This window comes from Acanthaster planci, linkage group LG02 (genome assembly GCF_054643075.1).
Source record: "Acanthaster planci isolate LZ-2023a linkage group LG02, COTS_SCS, whole genome shotgun sequence".
NCBI lineage: Eukaryota > Metazoa > Echinodermata > Asteroidea > Valvatida > Acanthasteridae > Acanthaster > Acanthaster planci.
In genome coordinates, this window is record NC_141778.1 from 25,944,517 (window position 1) to 25,967,655 (window position 23,139).

The following is a 23,139-nucleotide window of genomic DNA, read 5'->3' on the forward strand; positions in this document are numbered from 1 at the left end:
TCCAACTTAATTTGGGGCTTGTACGGTCACACTTCGCAGGGAAACTGCAAGGTGGTAAGATCCTTTGCATTTGACTTCAGATTCTTCATACTATACCGTCAGTGATGGATCAACTGGATCCAGTACATGTACCGGTACAACAAAGGGGTGGGGGCCAATGGAGTTGAACCCAGGAGAGATACCTATTTAAGTGACAAGTTCGGTCCATCTTATGGATCAACAAGTAGTCGTAATGGTCACATTGCTGCCTGTAATTACGTGTGAATGGCATCGCCAAGATCAATGAGTCCCTATACACCGATTCAAGGGCTGAAATCTAGGGATTTGCTGCGGTGTGATGGATAATTTGAAGGTTGCCACAATGGCATCTGTTTGAATCCGTGGCTCCATTCGTGTGGAGGAAGCTAGACGCACATGTCTCTCCTAAGCCTGTCATGCCTGTGTGCACGCATGATTCCTGTCTTTTAAATTGTCAAATACATGAAGCCGGTTCTGAACAGAAGTAAGACAAGAATGAAATAAAATACATCCGACCAGAACACAACCGGGGGGGGTGCACTGATGGCTTCATGGCCACCTTCATGTACTGTACATGTACATGTAACTACCAGTAGCATGGCATGAAATTCTGGTCCAAAAAAAAAAAATAACAACCTTTGCCTTTTCTGCAACATTTCCCTCAAAACACTGACACTGTGTACTTGCTGCCAAGATAAACCAATAACGTCCATTAGGAAATTGAATTAAGCTAATGGAACTGGATCAGGCCTCGTTCAACTGCCGTTAGCCACTATCATGCATCCATAACAAAAAAGGAGCAAAGATAGCCAATCTGAAGGGGGGGAGCAAAATTCCCCCGAGACAGAAGGCTTCATAGGCAACAATGTGCATGGCAACATGCATACCTGAAACACACCCACTTTAATCATTAACTGCAAGGAGTCTGCTCGCTGCGATCATGGTTGGGTGCAAGGACCGAGGACCAGACACTCAGTGTACCGGTAGTGGGCTTGGCCCGGGGACCTGTTTGTTTCACACACATCTGGATTGCGATCGGTGATGCCAGAGCTGGTTCCCACTATCCATCGGGCGGGTTCCAGTGTCCGTGAACCAACAACAGATCACTGATCGTGATCCAGATCCGCGTGAAACAAGCAGGCCCTAAATTTGCCCGAGCATCAAACTGAATGGATTTTAGAGCTGGGAATCAGAAGTGTGACTACACTGCTTTAATAGGGGTGAATGTACTGATAATTGTGGCGAACATGTAAATGTACTGACAACCATGGAGTGATCACATGGCTGTATGGTATCATTTACATGTAATTCTTGTTTGCAATACTCTAAACGGTACATTTCTAAGAAAAACAAAAGTGAGACAATATTTAATTCGAACACTGAATTTGTGGACGACACTGTACTGCACATGTACAGTACAGTTTACATGGAATACAATATTACACAAATTCAACTGAACATTTCATACATTAAATACATGTACAAATTTACTGGTAACTAAAAAAAAAAACAATGCTGAAATCAGGTAAGAAACAGTAAAGGTTGCACAGAATTGTACGCAAAATTAATCAGTGCAGTGACATGTACAATTAATGCACCGTACATGTACATATGGGATAAGTACATGTATTTGTACATACATGTATAGCATATCAGTATGTTTCATTGTAAAGTAACATTGATGGCCAAGTAAATAACACAATTCATACTTTAGATTAAAGGTACGAGTACCGTACATGTACATTGTACATCAGCAATATGGTTTCAACAGAAACCCTGCATTGCCTTTGTAAAGCACACATGTACCAACTCTATTTCAATCGGATCAATCTCTGGTTAATTCTTCAGTTACAAAGTCATTCACACTTGCTACCGGTACAACAATGCCGGCCTTGTAGAGATTGTCCGTCTCAACTTGTCCCACACCGCTTAATAACACCAACTGGGTTTATCGGATTACCTGCCCAGCCACGGCACAATCTACCATTCAGGAGAATGTTACTATAAGTTGACCAATTCCCGTGAAATTGATCGGTTTGTCCTGACGAGGAAGCCCAGTGCATTCACCAAGAGGTTGCCCCGAACCTTGACACGCAGAATCCCTTTTGAGAGTGATTGGGTACGGTAATTCAACTTCAATCATTTGCTGCCGATGGCAGGGCAATGCGGGTACACATGTAATTTTGCATTTAACAACATCCCCAGGACTGGTCACGAGTGTTGAAGCAACCACCCAACAGCCAAATTAATGTACATGTAACTTTAGCAGACAACACCGGAAAGAAACCACTACATGTACATTTGTACGCATTAAAATTAAGGTATTTGTACATTAATGTACATGAACAAACACACATTCATATGTCATAAGTGGGACAACTGTGCCGTGTGTGTACAAATCAAAGGGTCTCATGTACATGGAGAATCTGAATGTTGTGACAAGTGAGCCGAAGGCTCAAAGGAAGTCTCTAGTCCGAATGTGATTTCACACAAGCATCGGTTCTTCGGATTCATCGAAAAATCGATAATTTGTCAGACATAAAATTGTCTATTCCTGCCAGGAGTGAAACACCGGTACATGTAATCTCAGCAGAACCTTTTGAGAAAAATGCTCTTAGAATCAGTCCATCCGGCCATGGGGGAGAGCCAGGTTCCGCTCAGGAGACAGGCCTAGCTGTCCAAAGAAGGGGGCTGTTTCAGGCACGTGTACCGATACACTCTCAGGTTTATTCAACTGTCTTTGAACACCTGTTCCATAAACCAAGTTCATCAGACCGTGGTGGATTCCAGCTCTCCATCTACATGTACGCGTACTTTTTAAGGCAACGGCGATAAATCAATTCAAACTAAAACTGATTCCTCTCATCTGGTGGCCTCCTTTTCAATTACCATTGTGGAAAGTTTACCAAGTTCACCAGGACACCTGTAGTTTTCTTTTCTTCAGCTGGGGCGGGGACCAGTTGAGATTTGGAAGCAAGCTATACACATAACATTGCTTTTGTATACAGTACTCCAGCACTGCCCACAATTCGAGAAATCTACGTGTATGGTACACGCACAAAAGCAGCCCTTTGGTAAAGTTCATTGAGTGAATTAAAGCCTCAAAGTATGGTCTTATACTGAAAACTAAATAAATACATTTCCACTCCGTATGGATGAAGTGCTTGGCTCATGTTTTCCAGAACTTCCATTTTCAGTTGACATCAGCATTTGCGATGAATGTGAAACCAATTCCATTTTTCATTCTGTTCATAATGGACAGCTGACCTGAGTTGAATATGATCCAAAACACAAAATAACAACGCAACTGACAAACATGACCATTTTTTACTATTTACATATGTACATGTGTATTTCTAATAAAATAAACAGCTACATGCACTGTACTTTCTGTTCTGTAAGGAGACTCTGAACATCAAAGCATTTCTGCCATGAACTTTGCAAAAGTGAGACTTTGTAATACATATGTACATGTACATGTATAACTGTAGTGTTTAATTACTTGATTATCCAGTGCACTGCATCATGTACAAAAATGGGGTTCTAAGTCAGCACCATAAGTACATGTACATGTTTTTATTTTCAATAAATTGTTTTAACATGATACAGGTTCTATGATGTTTTAGGTTTATGCCCTAACCAGAGAACACGACTGCACATTTTTTTCTTTGGTTTGGTTTTCATGTTTCTTCTGTTTGTTTTGTTCGGTTCGGTTTGTTTTTGCTATTATGAATACTGTACAGTGTATGTATTTCAGCACAATTTAAATGTGAACTACCAGTATGGACTTCATTTCCATCTTGCTCGTCTGTTCTCCCTCATTCTACAAACAACAGGCCGTGGTTTGAAAAGGAGATTTTACTGAGAAAGGAAGTCTCGATCAATTACATGTACATGTAAGCCCTCCAAGAAGAAGACTGTCTTCTGGAAAACACAATACACATGAAAAGAGCTCTTTTCCCCTTTTCTAAACAACTTATTTCCACCACATTAATCGGAAGGAAATACATGTACAAGTAACTGACAAGCAAAATTCTTTTCAGTAAGGCCAGCTTGAAGGTGGTTGAAAGCAGACTCTCTTGCCTACACATGAATCAATTAAATGTACTTTCCTATTTCCAAATAGAATTAATAATTAGTCTGAAGCGTCAAGGTTTTGTGTCCAAATAACCCATTCGTAGGGTCAAGGTTTACAACATACAGTACCGTGTCCAAATTCAGATTAAAATTGTCTTGAACAAGATTTGATTAATTAAGCAAACTGTACAGTGTACACGGAACAGTTTTATAGTCAAGGGGCATATTGTCCAAGGTTACATGTGCATGAGGGCTATTGATCTGTGATTTGATCTGTCATGATTGTGTCCCGAGGAATTTCTTTTTCTTGTATGGAAGACGGCCTCACCTCGCAAACTTTATTATGACCAAGAGCACTACCTAGTTACTGATGTGCAGATTTGATAAGACACGGGACAAAATTAACCGGGAAAAAAAAACAGATAATTCAAAAATTGCCAAATGCCAAGGCTTTTAACGGCGCACCGACGCACCTGCTTCCTTCAAGCGGCGGGTGAGTAATGGATGCTATGTTTTTTGCATGCCTTGTGGACATTACGGAATAAACTGACAACTAGCTGTGAAAGCAATTTTCATGATCGCCAGGCATTTTACATGAGGTCACAGAGGGTTCTCCAACCAGCTAATTAGAACTGGAGGGAGTGGTTGGAGTGAAAGTCAAAATTCACACTGGGAAAATTGGCTCTGATTACTTTGAACAACTGTTTTCAGTAAACCTTCCAAATTTCCCACATTGTCCCAAAATCCTCAACCGATACACAGGAAACCAATGGTACACACGTGTACATATACATGTAGGTTTGCTTTTTTTCAATGTAGATGTACGTTATTCCTTGCTGCCCAGCAAGGAGTAAAAAAACAAAAAAGAAAGAAAGACAATCAGATTCAGTATTCTTAAAAACCTCCTAGCATAATTGGAATGATGTGGAAGGGTTATGGGGTGAAAAAAGTACAAGGATACATTAACAAGATGCTTGTACATGGTGCATTGTACTTACTCCGTGTAGAACAATCGACCATCCTGGTTGAGCTTAGCCTGCCATCCGTCCTGCAATGAGCGGTTTATCGCAGACAGAACACTGTCCGGACTCTCCATGGTCATCGGACAGGGACATACATGTATCACCTAGGGTGCTGGACAGACTGGAGGCGACACCCACGCGCACATCCTATTCTTTCTCCCTGTACGGTTCTCTGCCTCCCTCGAGGCTGCCAAGGCGTGACACTCAGATGAGCATTAAAGTGGTTCGGGTGAGCTATCCGTCCTGGAGTGCTGCCAGTTTCTTGGCTTTGATTTTGTACCTCAAATGCACTGCAACACAAGGAAAGAGGTGAAGATGGTAATTAACTGTGGACTGACTGAACCACCAGAAAGAGCTCAGAAATCTTGCATTCATGCTAGCACTGGTATGAAAAAAAGGTTGCAGGTGCATCTGAGAGTCTCATCCATAGCCCGCTACATGTACAATGTACAGTGGTGTACGTGCTTCCTTTTATTCATTTGATTTTTATATATATATACTTGTGTCTGTTCATCAAACAGCACATTTAGCACCAATTACGGCATGAAGTGACAATTAAGAAGACAGTGAAGAATTATTCAGTTTTAGAGGTGGGAGGAACACCCTGGATAAATATTCTGACAGGTAAAACCCAAGGAATCAGACAGGGACTGAAAACCCAATCCACATGCCGACCTACTCCACAGGTGAGATTCAAACCCAGACCGCAGAGGTGGAAGCCGAAGAAAGAGCCACTACACCAACTTGATTCCCTTCCATACATTGTACATGTGCTTGTGCACCACCTGTAGATTGGGCGGGTACTACATGTAAGATGTTCAAAAGAAAATCTTCGGGGGGATTTTTTTCATGATTTGATCATTTGGCCTTGGCATGATCCGTCTGTGAGAAGGACTTCATTTGTTTCAACAAACAACTTGAAAACCGAAGTCGGGCCATGTGCGTACGTGTACAACATCATGTTCTTTAACAGAAACACTTTCACTCAATGCGTGTACCGGTGCATGTAGATTTTTTCCCAATACATGCAGCTCTCTGATGACACCACTCCACTTTGAATCCTATACAGAACCGATAAAAGGTTGCATTTCCCACTGATCCAACAAAAGCTTGTCAGATTGAGGGTCTCTGATTTAAACATGGCTCTGGCAACACCCAGGTCATTTTGCTGAATTACACAATCACACATATGCTTGTGTACACGTGCATTTTTATAGATTCACTTATGCAAATATATACGGATGTTGTGACAGAAATGTTTGCACAGCCCCCCCAAAAAAAATTAAAACAAAATGGACAAGAAACAAAAAAAAGAGGGAAGGAGATTAAGGTGACCAATTTGTAAAAAAAAAAACACCTTGGAATTGGCCCTTTTCAACTACTGATAGCTTATTGGTTTACTGCTGATGAGCTCTGTCCCCCACCGAAAAATCTCCTGGTGACGCCCATGTGTATATAACTACATGTACACAAACATGTGCTGTACTAGTGTTACTCACATGCCTCTCAAATTCAAGAAGCAAGTTTTAAGATGATTTATTGTCTGTTTAAAAACCACAGAAATTCAACTGTAACAATCGCAGAAACACACAGCTTTGGTAATTGCTACATCAATATTATAGGAATCTCATTACAGTGTCAACAGTGAAGCCACGCATGATCATAGGAGACACATAAATGGTTTACACATGACCATAACACCTGCGAGAAAGGTTCAGCACTCAGCATGATTGCAGTGTGAATTAGAAAACTGCACCAAACGTAACTTCAGCACTGCGAAACGCTGACAACACAGAGACAGTGACAAAAGGGTAAACAATAATTCTGCGTGGAACCATCAAGCACTACGACCTCAGCTTTTCAAACTGAAAGAGAGAAATGTCTGAATTTCCATACAGCAAACCAATAATTCACATTATACCCTGGATGATTATCCAGCGTATATCAACTGAAAAATTCTCTATGCAATGCGTGCACTGAATTTAAACCTTTTCTCGTTCCAGGACACAAGGAAATAAATTTGTAAAGTTGTTACTCCAGCAGGTTTCGTACACATTTACCGGTACATACGTAGGTCGCAGTATGAGTAATTGTTCTATTTTTTGTATCTTCTACGCTATGGCATATTTTAGTCGCCCTGTACCGGTAGCCCCCTTTGAAAACTTTATATGGCTCCATACATTGTTTGCTTCTGGACGGTGCAGATTCCAGAAACTTTCAGAGCATGTTCTTCATAAAATGGACTAAAATGCAACTCCGTATGTCATTTTTCAAAACTTCTAAAAGAGTGACTTTGATCATGTAAAATACAAATTAGCATCTTCGGATTTATAAAAATGATTATTTGGGGATAATTAGGCATACTGTGTACATTTGGTTGGCTACCAGTGCCAATCAAATGTGGTTGAATTCATTTAAAACTTTTACGTCAAAGTGTTTGTACTTGATTTCAAAACTTCTCTCAACAGCAAGGAGAATTCAGTTTATTTTTCAACTGATGTATTCTAAAGCACCTAAGAAATAACTTTTAAAAAATATAAGTCACGAAAAAAAAAGAGCTCAAAATCGACGGAAAATGATGAGAAAAGTTTGGCTGTCTTCTTTCACTTACCATTTACAATCACTCTCACTATACCAGCATATTTGCCAGGTCTTATACCTTTCAACCATCGAAAATAATCTTTAAGTTTGGCTGCATCAAAAATGTACAATGAATATAATAAGTTTGTTGTGAACGACATATTTGATGACGTTCAAGAATTTTGACAAAAAATGCAGGACATTCGAGAATTTCCCGAAAATGCTGTCACATCTAGTGCTCGAAAATCCCATGCGCGATATTCATTTTGTCGTTTACTTTGGAGATATCCCCGCTGAAAATTACATTGATATTATTAACTCAACGCATTAGATTTTCGTCATGAATCGTATTTTGTGTCTGGGACGTCATTTTTTTTTTAACGTCATTCAGTATGACTGATTTTTTTTCAAGAAACCTTTGTCAGAAAAGAAAAATCCTGAAGCGTCGCCGCTCCGAGGGGCTCATGAATATCGAATGAAAAAGAGGGCGCACTATCGGGGTTGATGTCAAAGGTCAAACAGGCCACGATGCAGTGAAACGTTTCTCTAACAGCACCGCGAGATAATGACGGAAGCCGCAAAATTGGCACAATATGTTTGGACTGTGGTTTTCGAAAATGTACTTGAAGAAAATGTGATCAGTCCAGTCGTAAAATGATGATGGTTTTGTCCCTTTGTGCACTCTTTTTTAAAGCTTGTGTTGTACATCGATTTTGATTTTACTCACTGTTTTTTGCTGTCAATTTTTTGACACTAATGACAGAATCGAAAGACGTTTGCGACTCCCGACTCGGGACCCGATTAATTGTGAGAGGTTTTTTTAATTTCGTGATTATGGTGTAAATATTATCACCTTTTACAACATATAAATCTGTGTAAAATAACCGTGGGGATTATCACTCCTTGGTAAATTTTATTGGCAGGTTTCAACAGGTTGTTCGAGTCCGTAAAAAATGCTGACATTCAAGACTTTAATAATTCCAATTAAGTTGAAAGATGGACATAGTCATAAATGTTTCAAATATCAGCCATGACTTCCCTCATTACATCAGACATCGGGAGTGAATTCACTGCTGTTCTCTTCAGGAAATATGAACCCCTGAAGTTGAACATTATCTTATGGTCCATATTTTGAGGAACCTGCCAAGTCTATTTCAAACAAAAAGCACGGTATAATGTTACTCTCCTTCTATTGCATTAAGGAAAACTGAACAAATAACGGTATCCATGTACATGCAGATGAAAAACATGACACATTTCTACTGGACGGCTACTCATACTTCCTCACAATTATTAAACGGAAGTAATCCAGTATTCATGAAGCCAAGTACATGTAGGCAAAACTGTATGGAATACTCTTTGAAATGTGGCTGCTAAATTCAATTAGAATACAAACTGCACTGCTCTGATTCCAAAGCGCCTGGCAAGACCACGACTGTGCAGTGAGCGACCTGCAACAGAAACTAGGACGCACATGGACAGCATTCCGAATATCTGATGACAAAGAAAAGTCGGGGCCTTTGTGTACTGTTGCCATGGTAATCTAAAGCCTTCTTTCTGAACCCGTTAACCCCTGGCTATCACTGGCAAGGTGCGTGCACTACAGTGAAAAGGCACAGATGGGGCTTTGAACTTTACAACGTTCTAGTGGGCTGGGTGAAAGTCAGCGGAGTCAGTGTGTTTACCTCTAAACCCTCCTAGATCTCCCCCCCCCAAAAAATCCTCCAAGTTCCCGTGAATCCCTCAAAATCCCTCAGGAACTTAAACATAGCAGGATTTTTTAGGATTGAGTAAGGCCGACAAAAACATATTGTACTTTCCAGCCAGGTTTACTTCAGATATCGGGCTTTGTGCCATGTTTGAGCAAGCAAACATTACTTTCCTATATAATGGGTGTTCTGATTTTTCCTGATGACTTTTCGAAATTCCGGGATGTTAGCCCAACACTTCCTCGAGTTTGACATGTCTTTAATGGTACTGAAGACATGTCAGTCATGCACAAAATAACTGACAAACCACTCTCTCTTTTAAGTCAAATTGAATTCCCTGACTTTTGCCAGATTTGAGCATTTTTCTCCAACTCCCATTTTTTCCCTGACTGGCAAACAGTAAAGACATTTACAGGTTTTACCGAATTTCCAGGGTTGGCTAGTGTCCCTGCTGTGCAACTGATTTGGTTTTTCGAACAGTGGACATAAAAGCCTGGGCCAAATTTCGTGAAGTAGACAATGCCGCCAAGCAACATTTTTCTCAGACCAATTTCAGGTGGAAAACAGTCACCAGTAGTACACACACTGTACATGTACCACATGTTGGCCAGTAACCCGTTTTTGCTAAGCAAACATTTTTTGTGTGCTCAAACAAATTTGTGCCCTCGGCGGCTCTCTGGTGCTTGTCCCTGACGCCCATGAAACTTGCCACTTTATCATTTTACGAGACCTCACTTCTGCCCAGAATACCATTTTACGAGACCTCACTTCTGCCCAGAATACCTCACGCTAGACTGAACTGTTTTGTGTGGCTGTCGGTTGTCATCTTTTACAAATGCCTTTTGACGGACCTGGACCTAAACGTAACCACTGGGAAAAGGTCTCCCAGACTGAGGCCTGAAGCCAAAGTGGTTGTCAAGGGCTACTCAGGCGTGACCTGGCCCCCTGTCAATATTCAATGATACATCCCCCCCTAGTAAACTACAATGTACTTCTGGGTGAAGTGCAAAAATTATCTTTTGTGCAAAACCCTCACCAGGTGTTGGGAAAGGGTAATCAGTGAGCCCCTACAATGTGTGTAACAAATTGAAATGTGGAAAAGCAATTTCAATTTCTCTTTCCTCTGGGGAAAATGAAGTTACATGTACACCTAGTCAGGTGAAGATACTAGTCAGGAATTGGAAAATAAAATCATGAAGAGCCACACACACAAAAGCATTTCATATCCTGATTGAATTTTGTTCCATCTTCTCAATTATCTTGACAGTTGAAGTGCTTGGAATATCGAGTGCAATTTAGTTAAGGGGCAAAAGAGAAGTAGAAAATCCTCTGAATATATGCGACGGCCAGAATTTTTTAAGTGGTAAAATATTTTAAATCTATTCTTTTCTAATTTGTTTTACCTGCTTGGCTTCTTAGGATTCAGTGTTTTGTTTGGTTAGACGCATGCTGTAAAATTTTTCCATAAATCAAGTCGACCCATTTCACTGCCTTGCAGTCACCGTGCTTTAAATGCAGAATGAAATTTAGATATGGGGCGGAAAGAGGCACAAAAATATTTTGAATTTATGTGGGGGACAATATTTTCTAAGTGATAAAACGTTTTAAATGTATTCTTTTCCATTTTGGTTATTCACTGGGCCTCTTGAGTTCACAGTTTTGTTTGGTAAGATAATTTTACAAATCGAGTCACCCCTGATCACTGCCACGTGGTCACAACATTTTCAAACGAGGTTTTCCTGAATCTGTATGGGTTTATTCGTCATTCAATATTACCTGAAGGGGTGTTTCAAGCTTGTTTTCAAGAGCATTTTTATAAATATTCATAGCTTCCTACAAGCACTGATTTCACAGGGCACTGACCTCCCTTGAGTTGACAACGTTGCACAGGCAATCTTGTTTGTGTATGTCTGTCATGCCTTCACGCAAGTAATCTTGCAAACATCCATTACATGTACAGTACGGTACGTCTTGGCGCGACCGCCAAGCGCTAATAGTTTCCACGTGCTGCCTTTACCTTTCAACTGATCATCACTGAAGGAGTAAAGAATCTATGTAAGAAATACAACCATGCTTTCCATTTAAAAAGTACAATGTAGCTGTAGTGAATTTTTCTTAAGAATTCTTCTTAATTTTACACTCTTTTCTAATGTATGAGAACTATTTGAAATCCCTATGGGGCAGCACAGACATCAGGGATTCTTGCAAAATGACAGGTACCGCGAAGGTGAAAACAATGACCATGGCAACGTACATGTACTCACCAGCCAGTCCAATGATCGGGTTACACAATCTACATGTATTCTTCGATCAGTCAGTACGCGCGTGCATATTACAGTTGTTTTCACCAGCGCGGTGTGGTTGCTACCAGCAATTTTGTAAAACTCCCGGATGTCCGCGCTGCCCCATGAAGTTAATCGCACTGAAAAGACCACTTTCTAAAAACACTTGAAATTATCTATGCTTTCTCGGACAACTGACGGTGCTGTTGCTATGACCGTGGAGCTGTGTCTAACACATGTAGCTCCATGCCGTGACGTCGTCCACAGATATGCACACATGTAGATCTTTCCGTTCAAATTGTGAACCCAGAATTTACTCACTGTAAACATTTCTGAGAAAGGGTTGCATGCTTGCTTACTGCTACAGTATGTACCGGTACTTACACGTACACAACAATGAATCATCAAAGAAAAAAATTAAGATCACAAAAATCTTCAAAATGAAGGATTTTTTGTGCACAAACCAATGTACCATTGAGGTTTTCTTCCTGGGATGACATTTCCTCTTTGCTCATGAATATGGAAATCTCATGAGCACAAATATTGAAAAGCCAGCAAAACACCCTTGAATTAATGAAATAAGCATTCAATAAAGAGGTTTACAATGTAAGAAACACAAAAGTGCAGATTGGAATTTTGTATTAAAATACAGTAACATCCATTGCTGCCACCATATTTTGGAGCATTACTAGTTTTGTGCCGATGCCAATTTGCAAATTCACAACCACAGGTGTGATGTTGTCCTAGGACGAAATCTCAATATTACATGTACATGTACATGGTATGGTTATTTCTGCATCAAGATTTGCCACAAATTGTGGACATTCGGCAATCTGCATTGTGAATTCCTTTCACTGATCTGGTGTTTCAACCCTGGAGCTGGTTCTACATTTCAGAACCAGGTATCCATCTGCAATGTATACGATTCATTTTTTGCGGGGGAAAATTCAAAGAAGCATCACACAACACGGCATGCTACATGTACATGCAAGAACAAAATCAGGCTTACATGTCTGTCAAACAATTGTTATTGAGCATTTGGGTACCAGTATGTATTTCTTTCTTCTTCGAAATTTGGTGTTAGGTTTCTTTCCACGGGTACCCTGGTACCCGTGCTTTGCTTCAATAGGATGCTCGGTTCCCGCATTACTACTACCAGCACACAAAGTTAACAGTGCACTCCAAACAAAACTACAAAGCTGAAAACAGTGACAATAAGGAACTATGGAGGTGACATTTACACATTCAAACAAAACAAATTCTTCCTTTGGACAGAGCCAACTTTTAACATTTTGATCAATGTATTTTTAACAAGTTTTGTTTAGTTTTGCTCCAAACATTTATGATTCATACCATCTGCCCAAACAGTTTCGTTTACACGTACAGAGCCGTTACTGCTCAGTGTCGCTTCATACAGTATGTTACATGTACATGTCTATTAAATTACTTACAATGTGCTTGTGCACTGCTATTTCCTGTGCCAAATATTAACACATCTTGTATCTGATTACAATTCAGGGCATTTAGTTTACATATTTTCAGTGTCTGTGCTGTTCACCCTAAACATACTGTATGTGCACATGTACTGTTTGATGTTTGCTACAATAGACACCATTTGGTGAAGATTTTTGCTCATTATGCCTCCCATGTGTGACCGACGTGTAGGCTTGTATCATTGTGGGAGGGGACTGCCCAAAACCAAATTTCTATCAAATGTTACTATGTGATCTTGGTATGAAAATGAATTTGTTTAAACCACACTTTGCGCACTGTCTTCATTATTTTGAGAGGACCAGAAAGACTAGCCCTCTGATGACACCTCAGATACTCGGTAAATTTGAAGAATTTTCTGCCCAAATTATAAACCATTTATGCACATGTATCCGGTAGCTCACTGTGCAAGAGGCGGTTAATTCTCATGCCACTGTTTACTGAAAAGGCAGATGTCATAATTGAAAACAAAAACAAAAAATTGAAGTTAATCGCAGAAGTAAACAAGAAATCCTTTTAATGATGGGTTTTGGGACTTCTGCCCTTACACTGATGTATTGTCCAAGAGCTTGTGAAAGAAAGGAAATTCACAAGCTTAATCAGGTGGGACTCAAGCCCACGACCTCCTGCTTACTAGTACAGGTGTCTTATCCACTCAACGACCGAGCCTGCCTTGTCGAGGTCCATGCAGCAGTGGGTACCATTGGCATAAGGGCAAAATCCATAGTTAAAATTTGAATTCTTGGGGGTCTTAAGGTAGCTGTAACGTTGAAACTTCTGCACAAAGATGAATCACTGTTTTTGCGGACGAATACAACATTTAGTCAGCATTAAAAACTGCAAAGGACCTAAATGCCCATTAAATAATAAAACTAGCGCTGATAATAAGAGTAAACTGGACACAGTGGTACAGCTCCCAGGGATCCCACTACTTGAGGATCACGCTTGGTATCTCTTTAACATTCGCACAACAGATTACAACGCCACAGTTCCCACTTTTTTTCTTAAGCACGGCTTTTCACTCGATTGAATCGCAGCCCGATGCCATACCATTTGCCAGGGTGAGTGCCATGTTGACTTTGGCTCCCGGCTGCTCGTGAGGGTTACACGAGCCCTTCTCGTCCTCCACTTTAAACAAACGCAAGCTGACTGCCAGCCACAGCCAGCCCTGACTCCCTTCAAGAGCTGTGTTTACCTGCACAACTCCCGTGCATTTGTACAACATGTTGGTTTTGATTTTGTTACTCTGTTGGTTGAACTTACGTTCGCATTGTATAGTAAACCTTTCTCACACAGACCATGGGGATCAAAGAACAAAATGTTAATCAACCTAATTATTTTTACAAGAGTTTGTTAAACGTTTTCTTTTTTATATGTGATTTAAAGTTAATTTGGACTGCACCTACAATACAAACCAAATGTAAATCTTTTCATTATAATGAAATAGGCAATCCGTCTAGGCTTAAGATGAACAGACATTACTCGGAAGAGTGGAATGCTATTTGTCAAATCATAGGGCGTTGTGACAATATTAACAACTGTCAGTAAAACCACAGAATATGGTGAAAGGCCCCAAGTCTCTCACACTGTAGAGTGTGCATGGCCTACAGTACTTTCAGCAAGTGGTGCAAAAATAATTTGCCTGTGAATGTTTGTAAGTAACTGTGCAGTTTTCACTGCCAAGGGCACAGCTATGAACGATTTCATGTAATGATACGGTTTCTTTTCTCCTGCCATCCTCAAATTTCCATGTTTTTAAATTACAGGTTTAACATGGGAACTTGAACTGTGTACATGTATTTTTCAAATAAAATAAATGCTTGTTGAAATAAGGGAATAATTATAATGCACAAGCCTGCATGGTCTTACACAAGGCCAGCTGGGCTGGGATTAAGTGCTAGTTTTTGTCGACAAGTGAACTGAGGTTATAAAAGGTGAAAATTAAAGAGAGTATACTACATTCTTTAACTCCTGAAAAAATAGTAATGTACCTGTACCTTGTATTTTAATACAGTGAGAGTGACAGTTCTGAATTGCTCTTCATGTCTGAGTGACGTCATTTTGTAGCAAATTCATTCCAGTCTTGAAACCAAACATTAGCCTAGAACTACAGTGATATTAGTGTAAACAAATATATTAAAAAAGTATGGACTTACGAAGAAAAAAATTCAAAATTCAATTCAAAAGAGCATAATAAAGTGATCTGGACCTACATGTACATGTGCATGTACTGATGACCTTGAACTGCAACTGTGACACTGCATTGCAAGGAATGGGTCTACTTTCAACAGTAATAACATTCACAGCATTATGCCCAAACTATGGCATCTGTCCCAACTGGTCCCAAGGTCAGATCAACTGCGTACATGCATACGGAACCTGCATGTACCAAAGCATGTGCCGATGTAATGCTGTTTGAAATGTTAACTTGTGATGGCGCATCTACAGGTAGTTTTTTTTTTAGTTGCATTAGGCCAATGGAATGAACATTCACATTTCGTGTCTGAGCAAAAGTTACAACATGGGGCATTGTATTGGGATGGTGTCTGCCTGAAGCATACATGTACATTGTATGCCTGGGGTTCAGGCCACGCTGGCTGTAGCTTGCTGACTGCATGCAGGGAATGTAGGAGACTTCCTCTTCCAAGATGTGTGGTTGTATACAAGGTAAGGGGGGAATCACATGTATGTTTATCAGCATTTTTATGTTTTACACACTGCTGTGGGTGAAAAAAAGTAAAACCAAGAAAGCATTTTTTTTATCTCTTGATACCCTGTGCACAAAACCTGTGAGACTGGTCTCAAAAATTCTGAGTTTCTTCTATACCTAAATATTTCACAAGCAACATTTGACTTTTCAGGTTATGTTATTGCTTTCAGATGGCTAATCTATACTTAACTTGTACCACTGTAGGGAAAAATTAGTGATGTCCATAAATGGAACTCTTCCCCTTTTTTTTTAAATAACCTTATCGAAATGAAAAATTGAGGCAGGTGCTTCAGGGCAGGCAGGCGGTGGATGCAAAATATGATTTCATTCCCTTAGCCATAGGGATGAAATGCAACATTGGCATAAGCTGCAAGAACTTGGAGAAGGTTGACAAATTTTCGGTACAAATTTGCCAAAGAATTAGCCAGCTTACGTACGGCACCACAGTTGGGACCATCTGGGACTGAAGCCATAGCAGAGGCATATAAATGATATTTGTTGGCACAAATTTCTACCCATCCTCCACTGTGCTCCCACGTGACAGCAGGGCAGACGATGAACCACACAGTTCTGGGGCTCGCAGTGTTACTCAAAAGTAACAATACAGTGCATTTCAGGAGTAACCTTTACGGTTACCACCCTCACTTTGCCCACAACTTGTATGGCCGGCCAAAGTTTGCAGAAATATCACCCGTTGGCTGGTTTTCGATTTTACCTCCAATTCATCCATAATGGGCATTTGTCAAATTGATTTCAAATGGGGTTGCAACTTATATTTTCATTTTCAGTGGTACAGTGCACATGTATTAGGCCCTATACTTTTTAAAAGCTGTGGGATTTTTAACACTTTGTGAATTTTTCTTCTGCTTTTGTACGTAGTACCAACCATAGTTTTAGCAGCCACAAGTGGCACAAACATGAATGCGACAACAAAACTTACAAAAAGCTAACCTATTTTGTAAATGCACCATTAATTTCAAAACAACTTTCACAACAGACTACAGCCAATGGCAATGGATCCTTCACTGAATCCCTGAAATGTAATGGCTCAAATGAGAAAAATACACGCAACAATTTAAGCACAGTCAACCACATTTACGTTACGCAGCTGAAGAGTATAATTGAAAGTCTCACTCTGAGTTTTTCGCAACATGTATGTACATGTACAATACACCAACTGCCCAATACACCACAGCAATGACACCACAGCATAACCGATATTAAATAACCGGCCAACTGCTATTGAAACTAAGCGAACTTTCATTTTCACGAGGCCTTGCTTGTACTCAGAACTCGGCTGAGGCTTACCTTGAGACTGAGAGTACGCATCACTGTATCTGATATTTGAGAGGGTTCCTCAAATACAAGTAACAACCTTGCCTGTTCTTCCCCTCAGTACATGCAACTTGCAAGCGAAAGTTGGCTTTCCTTTGGCACGAAAATGTCAATGGCGAAAGCTTCCCTTCTCCATCGCTACGCGTTCAACGATATCCGGTAGCACAGATGGTACTTTGCCCTCTAGTTCCGATTATGGAATAAGTTGGCGGGAAACCAGCGAGAACCGCAGTGAAATTATAAATGCAAATAAGAACACCTGTTATTCTTCTGAACGAAAGAGGGCGTAATCCTTTCTAGAGTACCGGCACCAAAGTGAAATTTTTAAAAAGTTGCCTGCTATCCTACTTACGTAATATCACACTATTCACTCTTACATTACCTAATCCCTTATTTCAATTGTCCCTTTTAGTGTATCTAGAGAAATAGCTGTAGTTCCGAATGCTTTTGCCTCTTTTTAACTTATTACATCTTTTGAGATGCTATCCCTTCAATATATTGATAAAAGCCACTATGATATTGTTAAAATATTCAACATTTGATTCCTTGAATTTAAATGATTGGAAAAAATGACCTGGATTGTTTTATGTTAATTTGTTCACACGTCTTCCAATTATTGTAGATCCTACTTGTCTCTGCTGTATGTATTTTATTTTATGATTTTTTAAAACAAAATTATCCCCTTGTAAACGAATATTTTTGTTTTGTTCTAATTTCAAGACACTTTCCATAGCGAAAATTGTTATATTCGAACTCAAATTTGTTTAAATTTTTTTTTACAATCAGCCTCGTCTTTATTTGCGGTGGAACTGGTGAATATTTCAGCGTAAAGTTCATGATTTTATTTCCACCACTATGTGCATGGGTTTCTGTTCCCTGTACGTGTATGTATCACCCAATGCAGTTGCATAGCTGATCCGCTGAAACGCTAAACTTTTAAACAGATTTACCGTTTTCCTGGGCATGGACTCGCCCATATTTCACTGGGTCGTTGTTGGTGTATCTAAATGGATTGTATCGATTTATTTGATTAAGGTTTGAGCATAATGACGAAAGCTAAATTGCAGTGTGATTGCACGTTATACACACATCACCACACTCCAGGATTATCCCAAGTTATCAATTAAGACCTTCTATTGCTGTGATCCACATTATGCAGCATTACCTCCATCAGAATAGACGAGTCTAGCAACTCAATCAATTAGTCGTCATGGCGACAACAGAGGGCGTCTGTGGGCGACCCACTTCCATTACCCCGTGTTTGTGGTGCAGAACGAAGAGTTGGCTTATCCGAAGTGTATACAGGTGTAATAAGAATACTGACCATTGTGTCGCCCTTTTGTCCTTGTTTCCACCAACAAATGGATTGATCACAGTCTGGCAGACTGTGGAGCGATAAGCTGTTTTTCCGCATTTGTGTCCATTGTGCTTTGGAACCTTAAAAATGTTGATGCTATTTGGACGACGGCTGGCGATTTCCAACTCGACTGCCGAAAAGTGAAGTACATGTAGCCCAACTTTTTGTGCAAGAGGTAAAGTACAGACAGTATTTAGGACTCAGTTAATGTGCACTCACCGAAAACGTGGTCTTAAAAGTTGTAAATAGAGTATGCAGCATAGAAAACTCTAGTGGTTTATACTGGACGTGTAGAAATTTGCACAAGTTTGAAACTGAAGTGAAACTGCTCCTGTACATTCCATAATTGTGTTATCTTTCTTGCACTTGTGTCGGAGATGATTAAATAACTTGATTAAATCATCTTTTCCTTAATTTACCAACTTATTGTCCTTCTAGCAAGTACACATTTTCTAAAAAGTCTTCAAATTCATCCGGCCACTTTTGTACAGTCTTGTAGATAATTACCTGAAGGAAGTTTTATGATACATTTGTTTTTCTCCTTATGCAGGTGACCTCATCTTAGGCTCCTCGATGGTTTATGAAAGGATGAACTGAAGTGAAAAAAAGTAGGGAGGAAGTTGATGTTTGACTGCTGCAAACTGAATTCTTAACTTTGAGATGGAAACCGATAAAGATGATGAGGAAAGAAACAGCTTAGATGTGGACAAAGTAGAATTCCAAGAAGGGCAGAAGGGAAATCAGTCGGAGAACAAAGCAAATGATGAGGCTAATGCCAAAAAGGGGGACTTACGGTCGGAGGTATCAGAGAAAGGCCAAACCACGGATCACCAAAATGGAGGGGATGTCACAGGTAGTGATGATCCACAGATGACGGAACAAGTAGATGAGAGAGAGAAAATAACAAACAAGGGAGAGGATGATGAGGTTTCAGGTGAAGAATTATCTGGAGGAGCAGACCAGGAGCAGAAGATGCAAACCTCCCAGCAGGATTGCAGTGAAACAAGTCGGTGCGATAAGTCGGTTAGAAATCGGAGTAGGTCAAAAATTAAAAGACCCAATGATAGAAATGACAAATTGACCACCGGAGCTGACAAGGGATCATCAAAGCAAACCCAAGCAATCATCGTGGACGTCAGCATCCCCCGGGTCACGGACACACCCCAGACGCGGGAGGGTCGCGCTGGTGGATCCGCATGGTCGGAGGGAACTGGTAATAACGGAAGCCGACAGGGAGGCGGGGTCTGTAAGAGCGTGGACTTCTCGGTGCCGGTGGGGATGGACGAGGTGGACGCTGAGCTGGCCCGGGTGGTCGGGGTCATGGCAGAAGAGCAGAGTTTGTTTGATCCCCATGAGTACGGGCGAGGGGCAACCACCAACACACCAGTCACTGTAATGACTGATTATGCAGAGAGGTTAGAAAACGATGTATACCAGGCCAAGTTAAAATATAAAAACCATTCTTCATTCCACCCACTTCCTTCTTCTCTGCTGCTTCTTTTTAGTTTTCATTTTTTTGGAATATTTGCAACATATTTTGACTTTTCATTTGTATCTAATCGAATATTCAACTATAAATTTCAAGTTTAAAACATGTTGAATACATTAAAGACTTTGTTAGACACAGATTTATCAGCAACTAATCATGAATTTCAATCTGGCATCTCAAGAAAGTTTGGTTATCTTTAGACGAAAAAAGTTTTCCTCTGTGGCACAAAACTAGACTTAAAAGTTTATAAATGTGTGGTATTGAATTAAAAAAACTGAGCCCTTCAGGAAGAAAAGCCGTTTTGCAATTTATGTACATTTTTTTGCTAATCTTATCAAAGTATCATTTGTTTAAGCCAATTTCACGTGATGCTTATTTCACTTTAGGTTTGTAGTTTCAAATTACCTCAGTATGGTAAAATGTTGACAGAAAATAATGACACCTTTTTACTTGCTCATAAATAAAATGAGGAATTTTTAATTCGAATATGTCTTATTAGAAAAGTACATGTAATTACAAAGTGATGAACATTCCAAATTTGCTGCTGTTTTATCTTTGTGATTGTAAACTTAGTTTTTTTCACATTGTTAGTCAAATTCAAGGACAAGGGATCACCACTCCCTCTAGGGAGAACATCTACCAGCATGCCCTCTCCATCATGAAGAAACGCTGCCAGAGCAGTCGCACCGTGATGTCAAATGCTCGCTCCTCCTATTACCGGCCCAGGACGCCCGAGAAAGTCATCGAGGAAAATGGGGCAACCTTTCCCAACTTCAGTCTGCCGACAGTGGTGGCCAACATGGACAAGCCGCCAATGGTGCAGACCTCAAACTGTGTTTTCTATGTGACACAGAGCAGACAGCATCCAATTGCCCCGGTCAAGGTAACGTCATCGTGCACCCCTTTTCCTAGATGTACGCTTAAGGGATCCGATGAAGGTATCCGATCTATTATTTGAAGGTGCATTCCATGAAGGTGTATGCTTTGAAGGTGTGCATTTTGCAGGTGTGGGCTTTAAAGGTGGAGAAAGTTGGTTTTTTTCCCTGTAATCAATATTTTCCATCCCATGTAGCATTTTGTGACAAGTTGAAGTTTCCATTTTATGAGGTTTCACAAATCCAGAGTTTTTAAAAAATGTATTCATTTTTTCCAGACTTGGAAGGGTTATGAAGGGAATCTGTACTTCCAGCCAATGGTATGTAAGAAGGCTGATCTCACTCCATCAACTACACCTAGAGAAAATGCTCTCAACAAAGCCACACGCAGAGCCTATTCCACTCCCATACTACAAGGCAAAACAGGGGACAACCAAATGACACATCTCCCACAGTTACCCAAGGCAGAAGGCTCTGCTGGTGATGATGCAACTCGATCAGCGCCCTCTGTTGTTGGCTCACGTTCGGTCTACAGCCAGAGTGCGACAGCCCCGAAGCTGTCTTCTCGCAACAACGGTACGGCCAAGTCGCAGACCAGCACCGCTCGCCAGATGGCCCTCCTGGACAAGCAGGCTGTCCTGGGCCGGATGGACTCCAACATCCGCGAGGACATCCGCTGGATCAGCGGCAGCGAGGCCATGGGCACGCTGCACCTGGGCGAGCTGCGGCTGATGCCGCGCTCCACGGCCCACTTCTACGACAATGCGGGCAAGCACCATCGGCTCCGCATCCAGCGGGGGCTGGTCAGTCACCGCCTGGCTGCCCACAACCAGTCACTGCCCACCCTGCTGGGGGTCCATGGTGGCCGGCTCAATGATGGCGCGGATGGTGTGGCCAAGACGGAGCACCTACAGTCTCAGTACCATGCCAGCAACGTGTCTCAGTCATCAGATGACTACGACAGACACCTCTGCTCGCCCAACCTCTACGGCGGTTACTCTGGACCCTTCAGTTCCATCGAACAACTGCGGAGGGACAGCGCATCCAGCCATAGAAGAGCCGACAGCAGCTTGAGCCCTGACATGATACTCAAAGACGACTCCCTTCATTCATTGGCGTCAGTCTACAAGAACCCCAGGAATGTACCGTTGTACAGCAGTAAAGAGGTGCTGTTCAGAAATCGGGAGGCCCTTTTCTTGACAAGACCAACATACAGGTGACATTGACACAATGCAGAAGTGAAGCATTGTCACCATCATAAAATACTGCTCTCACAGCAAGCCTTTAACATCGTAGTGTCCCTTTAAAAAAAACCAACCAATTTCATTTGAAATCAGTGATTGCAGTGCATATTTCTAGTCTACAGGGTATGCTTGTGAATATGTTTATTACAAATTTTATTACAAGTGCCTGCTGTGCAGAAAAGTCATGGTGTTTCATTTAAAGACTGACGCTATTTTTTGACATGAATTAGGCTTTCACTTTTTCATACTTGGCAGAAGTTGTTTCGAAGACCATAACGTGGATACAGTGCTCATATTGTGCATTTCACATCCGTCTAAATGGCTGCTGCGGTGTTCAAATCAAACAACACTAACTTACAATACACTGCAGATTATTTGTACTGAGGTAACTCCAAGCAGCTGTTGCCAAGAGAAGCCATTCTTAGTTTCCTCAGCTGAGGCTGACGTTGGGGCTGAAACATGTATATGACAAGAAGTTACCTCCACAGTGGTTTGCCACACACCCCCAGATGCCTAGCTCATGAATCTTGCATTACACACCACTGCAAGGAGTCCACAGTTCTAAGTTCTATCAGCAGTGGGGTGAAGCAGAACTAATTCTTCCACATACAAATACTAAGGTTTGACTGACTCTGAGTTGACATGACTTCACTGACTTTCTATACGTGCACGCTGTCCGTGCAGGCACGTGCATGTTCCAGAGTTGCGGAAACCGCACGTGAATTGTATCAAGTTCACACAGCTCAGACCAAATTGTTATTGAATGCCAACTTGCCAAATGGTATTCAGTAGAGACCACTGCAATGCTGATTACAGGCATAGTGATTGTAGCAACTCATAATTCATGATGTGCCAAAATGTATTTATTGTGAAATTGCAAGAACATTTCACCAGAATAAATGTGTATGTACAACTTATCAAGTATCCTGCTGCCGTGTTTCAATTGTGAA

The 23,139-nt window shown here is 40.9% G+C and overlaps 2 protein-coding genes across 4 annotated transcripts in view; one reads left to right on the forward strand and one right to left on the reverse strand.

Annotated features, from left to right (window-relative positions):
• The window catches only part of LOC110975887 (uncharacterized), a 63,586-nt gene extending 46,197 nt beyond the window's left edge, over nucleotides 1-17,389 (reverse strand). For 2 of the 3 annotated variants that reach the window (XM_022228752.2, XM_022228751.2), the window contains exons 1-2: nucleotides 17,198-17,389; nucleotides 5,094-5,407 (exon numbers count right to left, since the gene is read on the reverse strand). In XM_022228752.2, the coding sequence (XP_022084444.2) occupies nucleotides 5,094-5,197 (104 nt within the window). In that variant the 5' untranslated portion in view covers nucleotides 5,198-5,407; nucleotides 17,198-17,389. Of the gene's footprint in view, nucleotides 1-905; nucleotides 1,033-5,093; nucleotides 5,408-17,197 lie in introns of those variants that run through there. The other variant, XM_087133788.1, reaches the window with a different exon arrangement.
• Nucleotides 17,390-18,482: 1,093 nt separating this feature from the next.
• On the forward strand, nucleotides 18,483-23,106 carry LOC110975883 (uncharacterized). Its single transcript, XM_022228742.2, has 4 exons — nucleotides 18,483-18,756; nucleotides 19,132-19,996; nucleotides 20,662-20,953; nucleotides 21,224-23,106. The coding sequence occupies exons 2-4, from the start codon at nucleotides 19,242-19,244 to the stop codon at nucleotides 22,163-22,165; spliced, it is 1,989 nt and encodes a 662-aa protein (XP_022084434.2). The 5' UTR covers nucleotides 18,483-18,756; nucleotides 19,132-19,241; the 3' UTR covers nucleotides 22,166-23,106.
• The last annotated feature ends 33 nt before the right edge of the window (nucleotides 23,107-23,139 follow it).